A 21,782-nucleotide genomic window follows, 5' to 3' on the forward strand; every position below is an offset into this window, starting at 1 on the left:
CACATTAGTTTCTTTTCTGAGTCAAAAGCACAACGAGGCCAATTTTACGAGGGCTTTATCATTTTCATTAACATGAAAAAAACACTTAAAGTATGGCAACCCCAAGAAAAATGAATACAAACCATTGTAAACCTGTCTACATTCACTTCACTTTTTTTGTCCGCCGTTGGTTTGACGGATGATGAGTCTGATTTTCCGGCAACGAGCATCAGTCGGCTCTGTAAATCCTGTAGATGGTCAAATGTGTAACGCCTCAGTTGACGTTGTCCTTCTTTTTCAGGCACCGTTAGCTTTATAATATCTTTCACTATCTTCATGAAAAGAGAAATGTATTATTATTATTTAAATGGATTTCTTTCTACAAACAAGCTATAATTTATCTTTCATGCGGTGATGTCTTATTAAAAACAGTCTGTAAAATATTCATAACAGTATATAGCAATTACCATATCGGACAACTCTGAACCTTTCCACGCTCCTTTCCCCACGGTGTAAATACCATCTGCGTTGATGGCATCTGCTTGCATGAGAGATGTCACCTCGACTGAACCGTGTGCTTTCTTGATATCCTTCAGCCATTCTAGCTCACTGTTTGTATCCAGCTTGATCAGAAACAAATTTATCACAATGAAATGAAGATATAACATGTACATGTGTACGTTTATAAAGGGTTGAAATCCTTTAGGAAAGAACACGGACGCACATATTAGACAAACAGCAAAAAAAGTGAATTTTGTAAATTTTATTTTAGAAAACAGTCATTATTTCTCACCCATTCTGTTAATAAAACGATCCGACCATAACCGGAAACAGTCATATGATGCGAGAAAATTGTTATCACTTTATAGTTGATATATGTTAATTAAAAAAAATCGTGGCCTGCTGACAAAATACGAAAAATAAAAACACAATAAAAAATAATTGATAATGATACGCGATGGTTCAAGATCCAAACATATCCGACGATGTTGTGTCCATCAGATAATATTCGCAATTTAAGGAATGACAGTTAAGGTGTAAATATTACTCTTTAATGAGCTGAAAAGAGTTGTTGTTTTTATACACTGCACTTTCTCTCATTAAGTTCTATTATTGTACGCAGTTTTTTTTTAATTCGATCCAGTATCCGGTTATGCTCCGGACAAGAGAAATTGCGACAGACCGACCGACCAACCGAGCACAGAGTGACTTTAAATTTCTTTTGTCGGGGTAATGCTAAATCAAGGGCCATAGCTCTGAAGTGACTGGGACAACAAGAGATATTCTGCCCATACACATACAGTCCCAATTTGGTACAGATCGAACAAAAGCAACATATTCATCAGTGCAGACAACAGACATTGTGTGTAGTTTTAAATATTTGAACAGCAATAATTCTCAAATACATGGGCAATATTGCTGCTTATCAAATTTGCCGAGATATTTTTCCCATCCACTGCAGACAGGCGTATAAAACAAGAAGAACTGAATGGTTCTTAATGCATTATCAATTACCATTTAAAAGTTTTATTTACTCTTTCTCTAGACAAGGAAATCACTTACCAACTGTTGGGGTAGATTTGGATTCACAGCCAGTTCCTTCCAGACTACTTTACACATGTCCAGAAGCTTTCTGAAGTCACACTTTGTCGCATCCAATTCAAAAATAAGAGGTGAGTATCCAAGAACAGCTGAGTGCAGGCACTGGACTTTTCCAATGTTCATTGGTTCCTCGCCCGCAGACATCATCGCAAGGTCAACAAACACTTTCAATTCTTTTTGTCCAGCTGAAAAATGTTTAAGAACCATTAGATTGACTTAATACGTCAACAAGCTTAAATATAAGTTCATAAAGCAGAAATATTTCTAAGATACATATAAACTTTGACAGTTTTCATGACATATCTGAATTAAATTACAACAAATTCATACATGTACACATGGATTCCTTCAGCCATTTAACCAGTTCAGCAGACTTGACGAAAGCATCCAGGCAATTAGATTCCTTTTGTGTGACATCCTTTAAAATTTCACAGGTTTTCATCAAAGCACTGTCAAAATCCCGAAGTGCGAAGCTCTTTTTAGAATGCTGTAACACAAGACCAGAGCTTTAACAGATTGTGATTAATAACCTCGCACGCCCAATTGTCCGAGATTCTGGATAGAACCATTCCAGAAATAACAATTCCAGAAATAAAGCGAAACGTTTTCACTGAATAAATTAGTTGGACACGTACTTTACTGATAGTAAATGTGCCACTGTAAAACCTAGATCGGATTTCTGAGTAAAAAATGATAATTAAAAACCTTATATTCTAGATAGAGGTATCATACTTGATTAAATTAAGTTCAAATGAAAAACATTAATTGGTGGCTGTGTTATTGACTTATATAAGTGCAAATGCAAAACCTTGATCAGAATTTCAAAGTCAATTTATAAAGGGGCTCATTCTTTATCAAATGCACGATCGAGTTATGATAAGGGCCATTATTTGCATTATGGGCAAAATACCGTTATCTAACCTGGTTATTTAAGTAGGTTGGGTGATTGAGTACAGTTGTTTGAAGTATTAATGCAATACAAGTAGTTGTTGAGATATTAACCTTTGTGTGCTTACATGCAAAATCTTAATCAGAATTTCTATGTCGAATAATACAGGGACATAATTAGCATGATATACCAAATAGAGTTATTAAACTTGGTTATTTTTAAGTAGGTTGGGTGGTTGGGTACCATAGCAATAAATATTAATACAATACATCAAAAAGTTACTGAGATATTAACATAAAATTATGTGTGTTTACATGCAAAACATTACAAAGAAAGTCGAATGATAAAGGGCCATTCTTTGCATTGTATGCAAAATGGAGTTGTCTAATTTAGTTAATTAAGTAGGTTGGGGATTTGTGTACCGCTGTACAAAGAATCAATGCACTACATCAAATAGATGCTGAGATATTAAGATATTTGCGTTTACATGCAATACCTTAACCAGAATTTTAAAGTCGAATAATAAAAGCTCAAAATAGTGTTACCTAAAATCATGAACTAAGTAGGTTGGATAGTTGGAAACACATTTCTTAAGGTTCAATGCAATGCAGTATGTATTTGCTGAGATAATTACTTAAAGGTGCTTACATGCAAAACCTTAACAAATGTGTGATGCCGTGGCAGAATTCGACGCCATAGCAGATGCTAGGGTGTGCAGTATAGCTCTCCTTATTCTTCGAATAGTCGAGCTTATAATTAATTCATGATATTAAAATATACTTAATGTATCAAAACGAAATTTAAAAATAATCCAATGTAATGAAGATGTTGTTTTTTCTTGTAATCTATAAATTTCCTACAAATATATCAAAACGGGCAGCCAAACTGAAATGGTTGTGTATCGCGCAATGCGACAGAATTCCAAAGTTGATCAAGCTCAAAACTTTACATGCAAGATGTATGCTGAACAGCCAACGGAAATAGTTCTTATATTCTAAGTCAGCTGCCTCTTCTTAATCAATAATATTTTCCCTTATATTTTCTTACTATCACGCTCTTTTTATAATTTACTAAACCTTTAAGATTCAGTGATTGGATTTCTTGTACCGATAGGCTATTATTAGGGTTTATGCAATACGCCAACATCTGCATGAAGGAAAACAAGAACAGCAATCTAGGTGTAAGTAAAGCAATGTCAGTACATGAGCTTATTTTCTTCGTAAAACACAGAAGCTAAAAGCACATATATCTAATTTAACATACTGTGGCAATATTCTTGATAGCCTGGAAATCTCCTTGTAGCCGATACTGTTTCTGAAATTTCAAAATGATCTTTGCACCTTCCACACAATCAGACAGCTGCCTGTTCTGCTTTATTTGTTTGATCCGTTTACTAGCTTTTTCTTTCGATATCAAATTTTGCATTTCCCGCAAAAGCTCTTGATCGTTGTTTTTCAATATCCCAAACATTTTTTCTGCGTGTGCAAATTCCAATTCTCCTGTATCCAACTGTTTGCAGAATTCTTTCCATCTGCAAAAGTCAAGAGTTCTTGTAACAGTTTAAATTCTCAAAGCGTATTATTTGCATTCTTCAGAACGATCAACATGAAAAAAAAATATAATTGATATGTAAGACAAAGAAGACGTAACACAAACCTTTTAAGAGCATGCTTCCATACCACATTGACAACATCAAGAGGAGTCTCACAAACCTCTGTTGTACCCGAACATGTTTCTCTCCATATTTTTTTGAACACAAATCCCTCAGCCAAGCATTCAAGTGTAGGTAGAATGTCCAAAACATCCGGTTCAACATTGAATGCTTTAAGATCTGCTTCAATGTTTCCATCAACGTCTTGCACTGGCTTTGGTTTACAGAATTCCATAAGGTAATGCTTTTCCAGCTTTGTCGTTTTCTGCAGAACTTCATCGATCGATTTGGTATCAACTTTTCCTAAACATAATATTTAACAAACTTTTTTGTTGTTTAATACATATGTAAGGTTATAAAACATTCCCATCATGAGCACAGCTTTGTCAGGAATATGTGGTAGATGTCGGGTGCTTAAAAACGAGATGTATTGACAATGACTATTGATATACTGACCAGAATATTAATTAGTGGAATGTACTAGTAGTCCAAATTAAATCTTTATTTGAGATATTGTGCAGACAAAGTTCGGTAAATCATCAGTCAGACAAAACATCAGACAGAGAAAAAACTGACCAACAACTTCTAACCTAAATCCCTCTTTTCAAAAAAGGGTTCGTTAATATTGAGCCTTACCCGGGGTCACATGCTGACAATGATTCACAAACACTGCCATTCGTCTACTCTGGATATTGAAAGCTTCTAGTTCCTGCATTCGAATCTTGAGTGTATATAAGACTTTGTCTTTCAATCCCTTCTCGTTTGGTCGGATGAAGGAAAGTGTGTCTGAGAACCCTACCGAATATTCACTGATCATTTTCAAAATGCCAATTTCGATATTTCCGGTTTCCAGTGTCTCCCAGTGACTTTCAACCATCGCTGTGGCAACCTGGAGATGTTCCTTGCAGTCAGCGGTCAGTAATGACACACTGGTGTCTTCTTCATCTGAATCATAATTATATACGCCACCTATATGACGGGATTTACCCTAAGGGAGCAAATTTACTCATGGGCAAATTTACCCAGGAGGCAAGTTCACGCTTTGGGTCTTAGGGTGGGAAAAATGTCCTCCATTAGGTATTTCATGTTGCGTTTGAACACAACTATTGATTTGCCCACGGGGCTATTTTTTAGATTTTGAAAGCGTTTTAAATAGAATTTCTCGGCAGACTGTTTTTATAATATGTAGAAACAATGTTTTACAAAAAAATTAAACATCATGTTCATGTCTGACATAAGTGGGTTTTTGTTTGTTTTTAGGTTGTTTTTCTTTGAGACAAGGCTATCAAAATGGACTACTTAAGTTTCAAAATATTTTTAATCAAAAGCTATCGAAATTATATTTCAGCTGATACGAGGATAGTAACACAAATTTAAACACCTACTTGTTTATAAATTTAATAATATAATGAAAATTACAGGGATAAGCCCAGTAGTCGAAATATCAAAGATAACCGCCTTTGAACGGTCAGTAAAATAAGAGTTCACTGATAACCGAGTCTATTGGGGGCTTAAATAAGTTAGCATGCCCATTATCTCATACATTACCTCTATTATGTCCGTTCATTTTAAAGCCCATATGATATTTTACATAGTTTATTAAGCGAGCCAATTCATGCACACCTTGACTGCACCTTTCATATGTACCTGCAGATTTTCTTCCATGTTAAAAGTTTGAGAAGTTTGGTGGAAGCTTTTATTTTATATTGTCCAAGTGTAGGAAGCTTTTGTTTGCATTTGTTGTTTCAGCTATTCTATTTGTATTTGCAATTTGTTAGAGATTTAAATTTTCATTTGGTTGATTTGCTGGGGGAAAATGTATTTTCGTGATATAAGACTGGAGGGTTGGTTTCAATAAAAACATACTTTGTTTATTGTTCTTTAATGTTGCATTCATGGTTTTGGGTTCGCCGTCATAAACAGAGTTAATAGTATTTACTGTGAAAGTTGAGAGCGAGGAGTTCAGTCCCTTTAGACATTCAAGGTGATAAATTCTAACTGTGGTGCAAGTGTTTCTTTATTATGCATATGTATTGTTATGTCATTTTATGTGTTTTATTCTTTAAACGCCACTAGAAAATTACTTGACGTTTATGTTTTATATTTTTTGTAAAAGAGATGCTATAAACTAACTTTAATGTTACAAGAATAGGCATATGTGGTTTACTAAACACCGTTGATCTTTTTCTTCTTTTTCTCAAACGTGTCATCTTAATGTATATATATGTATAATGATATAGTGTTTATAAAATGCTGAAACGGTGCAATAAAGGATATCATACGAACTCATGTCATCCAAACACTTTCCCCTAGGAATACGTTAATTATCGTGAAAATGGACAGTAGTATTTTAGTTCAATAATGAAAGTACCATTGTACATTGTAGTAGGGTAAATCAATGAAAATAGAGATAAAAAAAAAACGAAATAAATCCATAAAAATACGTGTTTTATATATTAAACAGAAGCGTAAGGCAAAACAACGGTCTTACAGAAAACTTTCATTCATCAAGGAAACCATTCGAGGACCGCAATGCTCACCTCGATCGAAAACGGTATTGAGAAATATTATATCGGAAAAAAGCAAATGAAGTTAAATTCAATTGACACTAAAGTCAAACTTTATTATTGCCTCAAAGTAAGATAAAATTAGTGCCACATGTGGAACTTAAAACAAAAATGTCATAAGTGTTATAATTGTCTGTTAAACATTTGAAACGAATTAATACGTATATTCTATTATATGTAGTAGTCATAGCTTTATCGTTTTTTTAAAAAATGTACTTCTCAACACAAACTATTTGCATTGCTTTTTTCCCCAAATGCCATATAATCGCGTCTAATAAATACCCAAAGGGCAAATTTGTCAAAGTGGGTACTCGTTTTTGCTTCATGATAATTGCGGGCACATATTCGTCATAATAGAGAAATGAATGTATCTGCAAGCATAATGGTCTAAAACTGGATATAAGGCTGTGCTGAAAAATTTCCTCTCGCACACCCCAGGGCTGATGCGTACCTCGCAAAATCGCATGTTTCTTATTTCTTTTACAGTATAAACTAGGATAATTACATTATGGCATTAAATTGAACAAAGTTTAAAATATTCTTCTACAAGTATTTTAATGACAAAATTAAAAAAACACTTCAAAAACCGTCTATTTGACGTCAAAATTGATAAGCTAAAGCTGTCAAAGAATATAATTAAATATTAAATAAAATGTTTGCTTAAAATTCCATTTCTCTTAACAAATGCCTTCACCAGGTGCTGTACTCTTAAAAATTGATTGAAGTAAAAGATCATGGTTACAATACGCTCCGGATAACTTAACCACAATGTGTACCTTTGACTTTTGAGATTAGAACACAAATGTCATGCGCGACACACATTCAAAATTGAGAAATTATATTAATTTTTTACCACGACCTATGACCTACTGACCTTAATATTGATAGGAATCATCTGATAATCATAGCTAACTTGCTTACCAAGTTTTAGGTACCTGGACCCAAGCATTATTCAGTTTTTGATCGGAAACTGTCTTTTTCAGCTCAGAGAATACGCGACCTTTACTTACTGACTCAACAACAATAAGGGTCATCTGTTGGTCATAATCTACCTGCCTCCATATTCTTCAGTTATTGATTAGAGACAATTGGGACGGCAAGACACACAGACGGACGGATACAATATGCTGCCCTTTGGGACATAAAATTGGTAAGCGTCATGACGTCAGTAAACTACATCGCACACGCTTTCTAATCAAGTACATCAAAAAGAGCTTTCTATGTCAAGTTTTACACAAATTAATAATTTGCCTAATAAAAAAATGCCGAATGAATAATAAGCCTAATAACCAGCTAACGCATGTGTCATTTGGTCAGAATTTTTCCGTCCTGACCGGAAAAACATGGTGCATATTATTCATCAAATTAAAACAAACTAATAAACAGGATACTACATGTGTCTGAATGATTCTTCGTTTAAGTAGCATTTATTCAGAACTTCAAAGAAGTGAGTCAGCATTCTTATGAATGCAATATCATCAGAATACCATCAGATAAATTTGAAAAAGCTTGTCATTGGTCAAATAAATGGGACCTTGTATGTAACAAGTGACATGATTTATGTCGTCACTGTTTCAAGCAACTGGTTTAACACCCCATTGGACACAGTTAAATAGTTAAGAAATTTAAAGAAAAAACACTTAATCAGTGTAAAGATAATTGTGAACTGACAAAATATTTTCATGCATAACTAAATAACAAATACGAAAACATTCAACCATTAAATGTATTAGCATTACATTTAATGAGGTCAAGGAAAATATTTTATGGCTTACTTTGGTTTCGAACAAAAAGTTGAATAGGGGGCCAAGAAATAGCCATCTTGAAAATATGCAGGTCCTTCGCCTCTAGCGTTTCATTGGTAATCTCTGTTCGCCATCGTTGTCGGAACAAGTCGGAGAGAAGATCTCGAAACCTTTCTTTCTCTGATGAGCCAAAGTCTTTGTACTCAATCATATATCCTTCATCTATTGCCTGATCATATAACAACAAACATGCTGACTGCATTTTCATTATAAGCAGCTATTAACCACTCAATTACTTATACTTAAAACATTAAGGTTTAAAAACTATATTCTATACTCAGAAAAGATGATACCTTCACAGCAATGTTAGTAAGACACCCTTTCATTGTTGTATTGAATGTTTCAACTTCAGCGCAGTAGATACGTATGAAGTCTTTCTTCCGGTTAATGTTTGTGGTCAGCTGAATTGATTTTCAAAAAACAACAGTAAAATGGAATTGCTTAAGATAGGCAAAACATTTTTAAGAAAGACTCATCAAATGTTTAATGAGCAAAGTTTTAAAGTGACACAAAACATTTCAAACACATTTGAAAATAATGGGTCAAACCTTACTGAACGATTTCAACTTGGCTTTTGTTTATTTGACCAATTCAGTTTTCAAACATTATCTCCAAGGTAGATAGTAAACATTATTAGGTTTCAACTTCAATGCCTTTAAAATTTAAAACCAAAAATTCATGTTACAAAAGTATGGTAGGCTTTTTCACTTACTGCAATCTCCATTCTTCGCTGCAAAGCCCTTGTAATTCGTTCATTCCAGTTGACTTCAAGGTCATTATTACTCAATTTTCCTGTAGTGGCACTTTCCCAAACCTAAGACAGTTGTACTTATTTCATCACAATGTAGAAGACTACTAGTCAATGCTACTTTACATATTTAATATTAGTTTTATACATGCCGCGCAATGACTGTTTAAAATAAGACACTCAAATGGTGGGGTAAATTATGCACCCACATGTGTGATAAAAATAAAAGCTGCATATAACCTCTGTCGATCTTTGTTTCTCGTTGTTTTGAAAATGCCGATAAAATTAAAGAAAAGATGGCTGTCAAAATAAGTAGTTTTTAACGTTATTGAAATCTTTTTTTAGTCACTTATTCAGTTAAAACAGCAAAAATGTAATAATTAAAACAGCAATAATAACAGATATTCAGTGAAATCAATCGTCTTATTGATTGATTTTGTCTTTGCTCTAGACGTTTATTGAAACAATGGATCTCGCCAGTTAAATGGGTTTTTTTATTGTATAATGATTATTTTTAATTAGATAGAGAGAAACTAAGTGCATTTTGCAATATAAAATGCACACTTTCGAGGAATGTGAAGTGGGGCTAGCTTGTCAGTTTGATTTATATTTTATAAGTTTAAAAAGATTTAATTTTTCGAAAGAAAACAACAACCGTAACTTAAAGAATTAATTAGCTGTTAGAGAAAATCATACTTGGAACGGCGTGGTTTATTTTTAGTTAAATAAAGTTTTTGTGTACACTCATTTGAGTAATCATTCATCTTATCAGAGGACATACTACAGGAAAATTTTAATTATACAAGAAGTTTGTCCTTTAAAAGACTTGTCAGATCACTCAGAGAACATTAGCTAGATGTTTGTTGGTGAAACGCCAACTACGTCGAGCCCGCCACTGTTTCAAATATCATCAAACACTTCTAAGGAAAACGTCGTTTTCGAACTTAAATTAGTTATTGTTGGAAACCTGATGGGTATGCATGACGGCGATGTCATATAAGAAAAAATAAACATCTGACCCATGACCTCCGAGTGTGATCTATATTGGGTTCGCGTGTGATATGCCCTCTTTTCATGGTGAACGTTTCTTCCAAGTTTTTATTTTAATCCCCCATAGCATGGCCATATAACAGTCCAGACAAGCCAAAGTGAAAAACAGTTTTACCAATGACCAATGAGTCGGACTTTAAACTTTGATAACAGACATGAGTCTTGCAAGTGATATACTTCATGTTCATGGTGACAGTTGAGCCAAGTATTTTAAAATCGCTCATGACCAAGTTACCGCCCTGATAAGCCAAAAAACAAAGAATTTTTACCAATGGCACTTTACTGTGAACTCTAACCTACAGATATTGGTCTTGCAGGAGACATGCCGGCTTCTCGTGAACTTTGTAACAATTTATTTAAGATACTACAATGCATAGCCAATTCACAGACGGGACAAGTCCAAATATAAGGTATTTTGAACAACGCCCTTGATTGTGACATTGACCTTTGACCTACAATTCCTTAACCAATGTTCAAGTTACAGTTCGAACAAGCAATAGTACCAGTAATTTCGACAAATAACCCTTGAGTGTGTCATTGACCTTTGACCTACAGACATGGATTTTGCAAACGACATCCCTGCTATTATTGTTAAACATTTGCACATCGTTGTTTTAAAAAAAAAACACATTGCATGACCATGGTTTAGCACATACAAGCCGAAAATCATCTAATATGAGCATTGAGTGTGACTTTGACATGTGACACGCCATGTTCTCATAGTGAACTTTATGCCAAATAATTCTAAAGTTACCCAATGCATGGCAAATTTACAGCCCTGACAGTACTTATTTGAAAAACTACATGAACAAGCTCAGTAGAAAAACGTTTAAACATAAACCCGGTATAATGGCACTGAGTAAACGCCAGAGACATAGAACACAAAATCAAAAAATCACAAACAAGAAACATGGAAGAACAGCACAAAACTCTATGTCGAGCGCACCGCAAATGACCTCGACAAAACACTAAATAGTTGAACAAATCCCTCGGATAAACCTTACAGATATTTTGTGGTAAATTCAAATTTAAGTAAGGTGCCATTATTTAATCAAGAAGAGAGAATGATTACATATTTTTGGAATCGTTCTAAAACGATATTTTCGTCTTGGAATATCTACATCCTCAACAAATATTTAGAACTAAGTACATTACTTTGACATCTCTACCTTAAGATTCTTCAGCGAGATACAATTATAGAAACTGGCATAGTGTTCACACCAATGGAGAACCTCTTTTTCCACAGTATCAACGGCATTTTCTATGTCATTTTTGTTTTCATTGCCTTTTGTTTCAAGTTTGCTGTAAAATGACAGACACTGCAGAAAAATGTGCAATGAGTGCATCAGCTTTTGCATTCTATTTCTTGTTACAGCACAATCAACAAGTTCTCTTGCAATGCAATATGCCATTCCAAAACTTGCCGGAGTCCTGAAAAGGGCAAAACAGAACATAGTTTGCCTTTGATATAATCAGCAACAATTAACATAATCCTCGATTGTCTGCAGCCTTTTTGTTTGTAATAATTAATTTTAGCTTGATTGTCAAGATAGACGAAAGTTGATATGATTCACCCTCATTACTGTATTCTGCTCCCCGGTCGAGGCTCGAAACCATGACATCTTGTGTGAGAGGGGGACACCTTTACCACAAGACCACAATCAAACATTTTCAATTCTTAATTATAAACAACTTCTAAAGTTATTGATCGGACAAAACAGAGTTTAGGTAATTCCTATAATTTATGTGCGATAACTCTCTAGTGACTCGAGCGATGTGGCCGGTTATCAAAATTGTCCGAGATATAACGCCCATTTACATTCTGATGAAATTATGTGAGGATTGTACAAATGCTTCTAAAGTTTTTGAATACATACTGGACGCGGCCCTGTGGACGACGGTACTATATGTCTTCAATGCTACAAATGTGACATAAATAGGGACCATAGGTGCTTAATAAAGAGAGCAGACAAAGTTATTTGGATTTAATCTCAAATAAAGGGCAAGAAAGCTTGGCTGACTGAAACGGCCTAGCTAATTGTGAATTTTATAGATGACATCATGGTAAAAAAAAATAAGGAGATAGCAGAGACAGATTAAAATGAGCTGGCTTACTTTCGTCAAACACATTACATCAAAAAATTTGAAGTTAGAGAGCAAATAACATCATGGACAAAAACAATTCTATCTTGACAATATATATTCAACATGATCCATATTCAAACTTGCCCTAGGTTACACGTAGATAACAGAGAGGTCAATAGCTTACAGTGCGATTTTCTATATCAAATGACAATAACTGTAAAACAAACCTGTGATTTTGTGCAGATTCGTCGTCGGCTGTCTGCATACGTTTCAGAACTTTCGCCAAGCATTGGGTCACAAGCTAAAAACAACAACTAAAAGATAAAGGCACTGTATCATACGTCAATGACAAACAAGGGTATCTATTTTAATAGAGAATATCATTTTCATTACATAATCAAACATTGGAACCACAGTACATATCTAATAAACAATTCTTAATTCTTACAAGCTTAAAACAAAATTCATTGAAACATAATAACATGGAGAAATACCTTTTCTGCACCTTTATATTCTTCGTACAAGTACTTGTTGCTAAAGTGTTCTGGATTTGTAGCTTTCATCCAATGAAGTAATGTCGCACAACAGACCTCCGCAGGAATAACTTTATTATCTATTACTGAGAAAATCTCTTCAACAGTCAGCGATGCAACTATACTCCTAGGTAGGTAGAAGTCCATTTCAAAAAGCGGTCCAAGGGTTAAAAGCATGTATTGCAATGACCTAAAAAAACACACTTTTAAAGGATATTCAACTTAAGTTATGATATTGGTACTACTGTTTGCAAACGACCTTGGCATTATCGTGGCAATTGATCTTCTCAAATTTCAAATTAAGTTCAAAGTCTATAGCCTATTGATCGAGTTCACACATCAAAGACTGCTGCCATTAGTGATTTGGCGTAAACGTTTTCATAACCCGCAAAGCATACATACATATACAGTTTACATCCGACAAATAATTTCTAGCGCTAAATTACGCTCGCAAAAACGGAGCAGTGACAAAGGAAACATGTTTATATTTTAAACTGATTGTTTAGGGCAACTGTTGATTGAGTGTATGTTAGGTGCAACATGGCATGGCGATTGTGTTTAGTTTAACGCATTGACAGGCACGTTTTACTAAGTGTATTTGCAAACAGCAATAATGCCAAAATATTTCCTTGACACATGAATCGTTGCATGTAAAATAGTGTGCATTTAAAGTGGTCACATGGATATTTACTTAAAAAGTATTTACTTCCAAGCCATACAGCACAATTATTACAAATATTTGTTTTAGTAAGAGGCATAACTCCAAGTCTAGCACAAGTATAAACCTAACGCGATATTTAGAACACCTTGGCATTTTAAATTTATCTGATAAAGGATAATTTATTGAATAATTTTAAGTTGAAAGCAACCACACACAAAACATAAAGGATCGTACGTTATCCATTTATTACGTGTGTTCTGAAATGCTACCACTTCAGTTTCAATATCTGCAATACCCCACCACGTTGGCGTCACTGCTGCATGAGTCAAATTTGTCACCATTTCTTCAAACGGTTCACACAGTTTGGACGTAAAATGCAGCAATGGCAAACAAAACATCCAAGAGGGATCTTTGCCAAACATCACAACATTCCTAATGACATTAATCAGGGCTGGTTTCAAGGCACTGAAATGTAAAAAAGAATATTTAGTTTTCCTACATATTTAATCAAGTGATGACAAGGTTATGTATGTTGAGTATGCTGTGCCATGATTTGATTTTTAACAGTGGTTTGAACAAACTTAAGACCACCCAAACTTATTTTTCATTCGTCAGATAAATATATCTGCAATTTATTTTTTCTTGACCTATATACAGATCGTTTCGTCCAGTATATAAATATACGCCAAAAAACAAGTCATGTTGCATAAAACAACACAAACAGCACCAAACTAGTAGGTGCGGGGCATGCTCTCTAGCCAGAATGTTTCAAAAACGTAGACAGATAATTTTGCGTTTCGGTAACCAGAGAGAAGGAAAACCTTCATAAAATTTCAATAGAAAAAGGTATTATGTTTGAACGGTTTGTTCTTATAGGAAAACAAAGAAGCAAAATGATGGACAGGCCAGTGTTGTTTGTCCTAGTGGAAGCTACGCCATTAAACAATTAAATTAAATTTATATGTTGTTGGGTATTTCCTTAACTAATAATTGTTCAGGATTATCAATCTAAATATTAATGGTGAAGCGACAAGATGGCTTTATCTTTTCCCGCTCCAGTTTTATACAAAATGATAAAATTATATTCTTATTTTTAGTTTTCCCGCTTGCTCCAAATTTTCGCGGCCATAACTTGATGCACAAAAAGTGGGTGTTGTCCAAATTTAATGCTTAGCAGTTAACACAAAAACACCCGAGAGAATAATTCGAGGGATGAAATTATTTAATGTCACATAGAACCTTTTCGCATTGACCCTTCGAATTAAGGAACACATTTCTCGGCCAAAATCTAATGAACAAAAAATTGGTGTGGTATAAATTCAATGCATAACAGTCAACACAAAAGCACCCGGGAGAATTATTGAGGGACATACCTCAAGTCAAAAAAGTTCCTTATGTCATCCACTTCTGCATATTTCTTGTTTGTTGGATCTGGTGTTACCATCGCATTTGCACAAAGTATCTGCCATGCACTCTGGTCCAAGCCAACTTGAATTCTGTTGCAAGCAATGATTATTGCCAGAGCTCTAAGCAACCTAAACGACCTTGATCCATATTTATCACTGGTCAGCTGATCAATCAAGGGTTGAAATAAATGTCTACAAATCTGAAAAATTACACTTGCATTACACGACAGTATTACAATAAAAGGTGGGTTAAGAGAGAATGCCTATAAAACATTAGAATGTAAAATATTTCCCAATCTGGTGATCTCACAACATCTTTCCAATAAGTCATAACTGTTGGAACTGCCTATATAGCCATACCTGATTTCGATATTTTTCCTCACTCTCCCAACATCTAGCATCACGTTGGTAGACCTTTCTCAGACCAGTTATTAACATTTCTAAGCGTTCTAATGATATCTGAAATGTCTCTTTAAACTCTTCCAAGTTAAACTTTTGCTGAAACCAAAACGGAGCAAATTCTGATGCAAATGTCAAGGCCCTTTCTTCAGCTTCTTTTCTGAATGTTCCCATAACACGATCAAATTGCCTTTGGAAAATATTGTCATTAGGCTTCGGAAGAGCCATTCCATCAAACTGATGCCACTCATCTGGAATATTAACCAATAAGGTGAATAAACAAGTGCGAATAATAAAAGCCAGGCTAATGAGCCTTGCTTTACATGTGTATATTGGCAACATGTATACAAAGTTTTAATTGTATGAATTGAATGGAGTTTGAGTTACGGCCAAGGTTTAAGTTTTTGCAACAGGCTATAATAATGTTACATCGAAAAACAGACCGGCTATAAAGAAAAAAGATAACACAATTTGTTAGCACTACAAAAGTACTTTGGGATCACTGACTGACAGGTTTTCGTTTTTTAACAAAAAAGTGTGGTTATGGTGAAATTCGCACCTTCGAAGTAACATAACATTTTTCTGCAGGTACAACTGAACTATTCCGGTACATTAAAAATGGTTTAAATACTCCTTAACCTCCAAACAACATAATTTTGAAATCCCAGCCGAATATCATATAAATAAATATTTTAGCCTCTTAAAACAATTCTAAAGTAGACCTCTGATTGGCTGACTAAAAGGTCGTCTGAAGATCACTTTGCGTTAACCTTATATCCTTAGGCAAAGCCATACTAAGGATATAGTTTCATTCAAGTTGGGCCAATAATAAATGAGTTTCCCCAAATTATGTGTTGGGAGGTAGGTGGGTAAAATATTCATACATATTTAATCGGACACTGATCGTTCTTCATAGTGTTTTATTGTCTCAGATTGAATCCAACTTGGTGTTCATTTGTTTGTCCATTGTCATCACCTGACAAGATCTCTCCATTGATTAGTTTTTAATATTCATATCAGGATTGTTCAGTGTCATGCAAATTGAATTAACAAACATTCAGATGTCTACGGAAATTTCGGCATACTCGCTTCTTACATCATTTTAATGCTACTTCTTTTACAATTTTCTATTTTTTCTGCATTATTTTAAACAATCTATTTAAAAATATATACATTTGTTTGGTACGTATGCATAAACATGCTGTCATGTCTAAAAGCAAAATGTGTAATATTATTTCCTTATCACGTAAGCGGTATTACTATGATATTATGTGCTCTATGATTGTTAGCGATCAGTGAATAAAATGTCAGCCTCCATATCTGCTTAGTGATACATTACATGGTGTCAGAAATCGAAGAACATCGCTCATATACAGCAATACAGATTCATAAAACGGTGCAAATGTAATGATAAGACATTGATAGAAAAAAAATCAACCACACATTTGTGCACGACACATAGTAATCTGGCGTATTTTTATGTACTAACATGGCCTTCGCAGCTGCAAACTTTGACCAGTCAAACCTGAATTTGGGTGCTAAGGACATATTCCAGGAATTTCAACGTTTAAAACAGCACGCTGAATTAACGTTTAAAAGACCGTTAGTTTCGACGAACAACAAGCAGAAAGCTGGATGGCTAGGAATCTGGATAAATCCACAAAGGAGAGAACTATACAAAACGTTTACGTTTCAAGATGACGACGGTCCAACAAAGGTCCTAAGAAGATCGAGGATTACGTCAGACCACGTTAAAACAAACGTGTGTCAAGATTCAGAGCTCAACAAAGAAAACAGCTTGAAGGCGTTGTGTGCATGGAATGTGAGTACGAAAATGCTGATGACATGCTCATAGACTTAATAATTGATGGTGTAAGACATGCCAAAGTTCAAGAGAGACACCCTGATCAGGGCCAGAAACTAACACTGAACAAAACTATTAAAATTGGGCAACAGTATGAAATCTCGCAGTCGCAGATGAAAATGATGAGAGGTGAAGAAGTGTTCACAATTAAACATAAACAAACCACTTAGCAGAAACCCAAAGCAAACAATAAAAGTCATGCATACAGTAAAGGCGCTTTTAAGAGCGACACGCGTACAAGTAAATGCACCAGATGTGGAACGACACAGGAAAAGCGAAAAGTCCAGCTTACGGATCCAGTTGTAACTATTTCAAAGACAAAAACCACAAAACATGTGTGCAGAAAAACAAACCAGCTAACGTACATATCGTCGAAACAGAAAACAACAACGAAAGTGAAGATCACTTATTACACATCTACACAACTGAGATAGTGGATGATAGAGACTGTGTGCATGTAATCAGTAATACCAATGACAAATGGCTTCCAAATCTCTGTGTGAATGGTGAAACTATAAAATTCATAATTGATATTGGCGACAAATGCAACATTCTGGTAAAATCAGACTTTGAAAGATTACGTAACCAATATTGTCTTATACAACAAAAGTCTTTAAAAAAATCACAAACCATCAAATCAAACCTATCGGAACAGAACTTCTGACTCTTTCTCACCAAGACACTGAGATAAGCACCAAGTATGCAGTTGTAGACATATGTCATGAGAACATAATCAGTGGCAACACTGTAGAGAAACTTGGCTTGTTACAATGAATGAATAGGGTAATGTCTTCCGAGGAAGAAGTCACATCTGACTTCTCAGACCTACCCAGAGTTTCATCAAACTCGATGGAAATGCAAAAGGCACAATTCACGCTCCATGTAATTTAGCTGCATTACTAAAGCCTAAAGTGATAGAAAAACTTGGAGAAATCGAAAAAACATGACTTTATCACTCCAGGAGCAGAACCAACTGAATTGATGAGCTCGATGGTTGTATCCCTAAGAATGATAAAATACGAATCTGTATAGATTCAAGATACCTAAAGAAACATATGAAAAGGAACAAAACCCTATGAGAGACATACGTGACGTCATCTCTAACATCCCAGATGCCAAGGTGTTTTCTGTGCTGGATCCAAAATCTTGTTTCATGCAAATACGACTGACAAAAATTATTCGTTCTTAACGACATTTAACACACTATAAGGTACATATCGTTAGGCTAAGATTGCCATTCGGGATAAAATCAGCACCTGAAATTTACCAGAGAATCATGGACGAAATGCTGCGAGGAATAAATGGCGCATATATGTTATCATAGACGACATTCTGATAGCATGGAACGACGTTGAGGAACATGACAAGATACTTAAACAAGAAGTTAGTCGTGCGACTGAATAAAACTTGAAGCTCAACTTCGACAAGTGCAGAATCCGACAAAGGGAAGTTCCATTCATGTGCCACATGATGTCCGAGAGCGGTTTACAGGCAGACCCTGCGAAGGAACGTGACATTGTAGAGATATCAGAACCGCAAAACAAAGAGAGGGTCAGGAGGTTTTTAGGCTTGATACAGTACCTGGCAAAGTTCATACCTAACCTCGCCCCAATAAGAACACTTTTAAAAGCAGATGAACCCTGTCAATGGTGCCATGAACATGAAATGAAACATCGGCTGCAGTAATAGAAGCATTGAAATATGTATTCTCCAGCCATGCCATACCTCATACGCTACGATCGGACAATGGACCACAGTTTAGCTCATTAGAAGTCAGACAGTTCTGTCAAGCTTATACAATACAGCATGAAACGTCTAGTTCATTCTATGGAAGAAGAATGAGGTCAAATTACTCGCTCAACTAGATTACAGACCCACACCACTAGCTGGTATCAATCTGTAACCGGCATAACTCCTCATGGGAAGACGTCTAAGAAATCACTTCCAGCAAATACTGAAATCCTTCAACCCAAAACAACAGATCGACAAATGGTGAAGAAACATTTTGACTCCTTAAAATACAATCTGTGTTGATATGACCGTAGAAAGGGTCTCAAAGACTTGTCTCAATACAAAAATACAACAATGTAAGAATCACGGATGGTTCGAAGACAAATTGGAAACTCGGCGTTATTATAGGCAAACACGAAAAGCCAAGATCCTACATTGTGAACAGCGGAAATATAAGGCGGAGGCTATATAAAACGTTTACGCAACAGAGTCATCCCAACAGACGTACGACCCATTCGATCTACCCGACACCACCATCTTCGACGCCTCAAAAAAGCCCACCACCAAGAAAGGCCAATCCAGTACAACTCAACCGAGTACTTCGACGCCACCGAAGTCCCCACCTAGGAACGATACCACCTTTGTTACCAGATCTGGCCGTTCAGTAGTTAAACCAAACAAATAAGGCTTATGACTCTAAATACCAACATACTTTTGAGTACAATGTTCAAAAAAATTACAAAAACGTCACATAGTGCTTAAGGGGCACACTAATCCCCCTTGTGACACTAAATAACATTATTATACCTCACGTGACCTGCCCATGTTAATTTCTCATATACCCATCATGGGCAATTTCTTACTGTCACACTGACAGTACCGTTTTGACCGGTTGACATTATTACTGTCACATAGCACGCGTGTCTAAAAATAGGCATTTTTTTGGTTTCCCAAGTCTGAGGTGGTAAGCGCTTATTAAAATGTGTTGTAAATCTGGGTACAACCGGTGTTTGCATTATGTTAAGCGACATTTGCAACAAAATGACAGCTAATGTAAACAAACAATAATTACAGAATAAATTGATTAAACTTGAAGGTTGTGTAATGGTAAAAAATCTTTATATATGTATATAAATGTAACTGTGTTCGGTATAATAAAATAAATATTGCATGGCTTCCAGGGAGGGAAATACTGTTACCCGAGGCGAAGCCGAGGGTAACAGTATTTACCCGAATGTTGACAATATGTACTGTCACACTGGAAGCCATGCAATATTTATATATTGTCTATTATTCTCAAAATTTACAACATCGACATTTGTTATTGTATTTGACAGATTTTTGCTTGAGTTGATGCGCGTTATAAGATAAACAAGTCTAGAAAGCTTGTTAGCAGGTGATTCTAAAACATTGACATTAAAATCGCCAGCTATAAGTATAATGTTTGAAATACGTGTGAATGCGTTATCGATGGTCCCTTCTAAGAGTGACTAGTAGCCGTTATTATTATTAATGTTTGGGGTCTATTGAAGCCTCCGATGAGGCGTTTTGGGTGTCAATTTTAGGGAAGATTCTATAGATATTAAGGTGCATAACGCTGAGTCCAGGGTCTATGAGATCTGGAATGGAGGATAAGGAGCCACTCGATGTCGTTGATGATGGGCCAGGATTTGAATGAGCATCACCTGCTACGGTAAGTAACATTACGAAAACGTAAATAGCAACAGGGTCTTCGCAACATAACAAATCTTTTGAGAAAAATGTGTCGTAAGACCTATCATTTGGGGGCTTAGTGGCTATGGATATATCGACGTAAGATAGACAAACACTACACAGCTATGAAAAATGCTGAAAGGATATTGACAGAAACGGAAAAGCTGTAAAAAAATACCGACAAGAGAATCGACGGTAGCGGCAATTACATGAAATTTGATAACGGTAATAGCAGTGAAATAAAACGACGACGGGAGCAGTGACAGACACAGCATTAACATGAAATACGGGCACGAAAGTCACATGATACGACTACAAGCACCGGCTGACACGGCAGTGACATAAAATAGGTCAGCAGAAACATTGATGGACACGGTAGTGCATGAACTTAGACGACGAAAACATTGAATGACACGACGGTGACAACATACAACGACAGAAGCACAGACGGATATGGCAACGACATAACAAACAGCAACAGGAGCACCGATATACCACGACAATAACATACGACGAGGGGAACACTGAAGGACATGGCATTGAGATGAAAAACGACATTAGGAGCAACAAAGGACACAGCAATACCATAAAAGATGACGATGAGACCAACGACTGACACAGTAATGATATGTTATATTTCTACGGGAGGATCGCTGGATACGACAATTATATATAAACAATGCCAATAGCTAAATTGTTTTCTGGTTTGGTATAAATCATAACCAGATTTATAAAACAAAATACCGACCGACATATAGCTAAAAATCTGGACGAGCCTGAGAAAACGGACAATTTTTTAAAGAAAAACTAAAACTAAAGGAATCATCTGCTGGTCATGACCAATCACACTGTCAAGTATGAAGACCGTAGGACCAACCTTATTGTAACTATCAATTGGACAAGCTCTTTGTGTTTAAAGTCACTGCGATCTGGAAGTTATTGCCCTAAAAATCACTAGCGGCCATTACCTGGTCATAATACGCATGTTACTATAAATAGTAACATTTTACTATAGAAATTCGTTCCCGCAATTATGATTATCTACTCCGCCCGTGAGATTATCACGTCATGTCAGGGCGATTATGGCATAATTGCCTGA

At 35.5% G+C, this 21,782-nt stretch overlaps 1 protein-coding gene across 10 annotated transcripts in view; it reads right to left on the bottom strand.

The window, feature by feature from the left end:
* The window catches only part of LOC128236642 (E3 ubiquitin-protein ligase rnf213-alpha-like), a 104,771-nt gene that overhangs the window by 57,738 nt on the left and 25,251 nt on the right, over positions 1-21,782 (bottom strand). For 9 of the 10 annotated variants that reach the window (XM_052951642.1, XM_052951645.1, XM_052951646.1 and 6 more), the window contains 16 exons: positions 15,337-15,626; positions 14,944-15,176; positions 13,805-14,035; positions 12,871-13,099; positions 12,604-12,677; positions 11,461-11,722; positions 9,206-9,307; positions 8,787-8,894; positions 8,464-8,662; positions 4,758-5,066; positions 4,127-4,424; positions 3,734-4,001; positions 1,912-2,068; positions 1,543-1,766; positions 447-602; positions 123-311 (listed from right to left, as the gene is read on the bottom strand). In XM_052951642.1, coding sequence (XP_052807602.1) covers positions 123-311; positions 447-602; positions 1,543-1,766; positions 1,912-2,068; positions 3,734-4,001; positions 4,127-4,424; positions 4,758-5,066; positions 8,464-8,662; positions 8,787-8,894; positions 9,206-9,307; positions 11,461-11,722; positions 12,604-12,677; positions 12,871-13,099; positions 13,805-14,035; positions 14,944-15,176; positions 15,337-15,626 — 3,329 coding nt within the window. Of the gene's footprint in view, positions 1-122; positions 312-446; positions 603-1,542; positions 1,767-1,911; positions 2,069-3,733; positions 4,002-4,126; positions 4,425-4,757; positions 5,067-8,463; positions 8,663-8,786; positions 8,895-9,205; positions 9,308-11,460; positions 11,723-12,603; positions 12,678-12,870; positions 13,100-13,804; positions 14,036-14,943; positions 15,177-15,336; positions 15,627-21,782 lie in introns of those variants that run through there. The other variant, XM_052951650.1, reaches the window with a different exon arrangement.

This window comes from Mya arenaria, chromosome 6, assembly GCF_026914265.1.
Source record: "Mya arenaria isolate MELC-2E11 chromosome 6, ASM2691426v1".
Lineage (NCBI taxonomy): Eukaryota > Metazoa > Mollusca > Bivalvia > Myida > Myidae > Mya > Mya arenaria.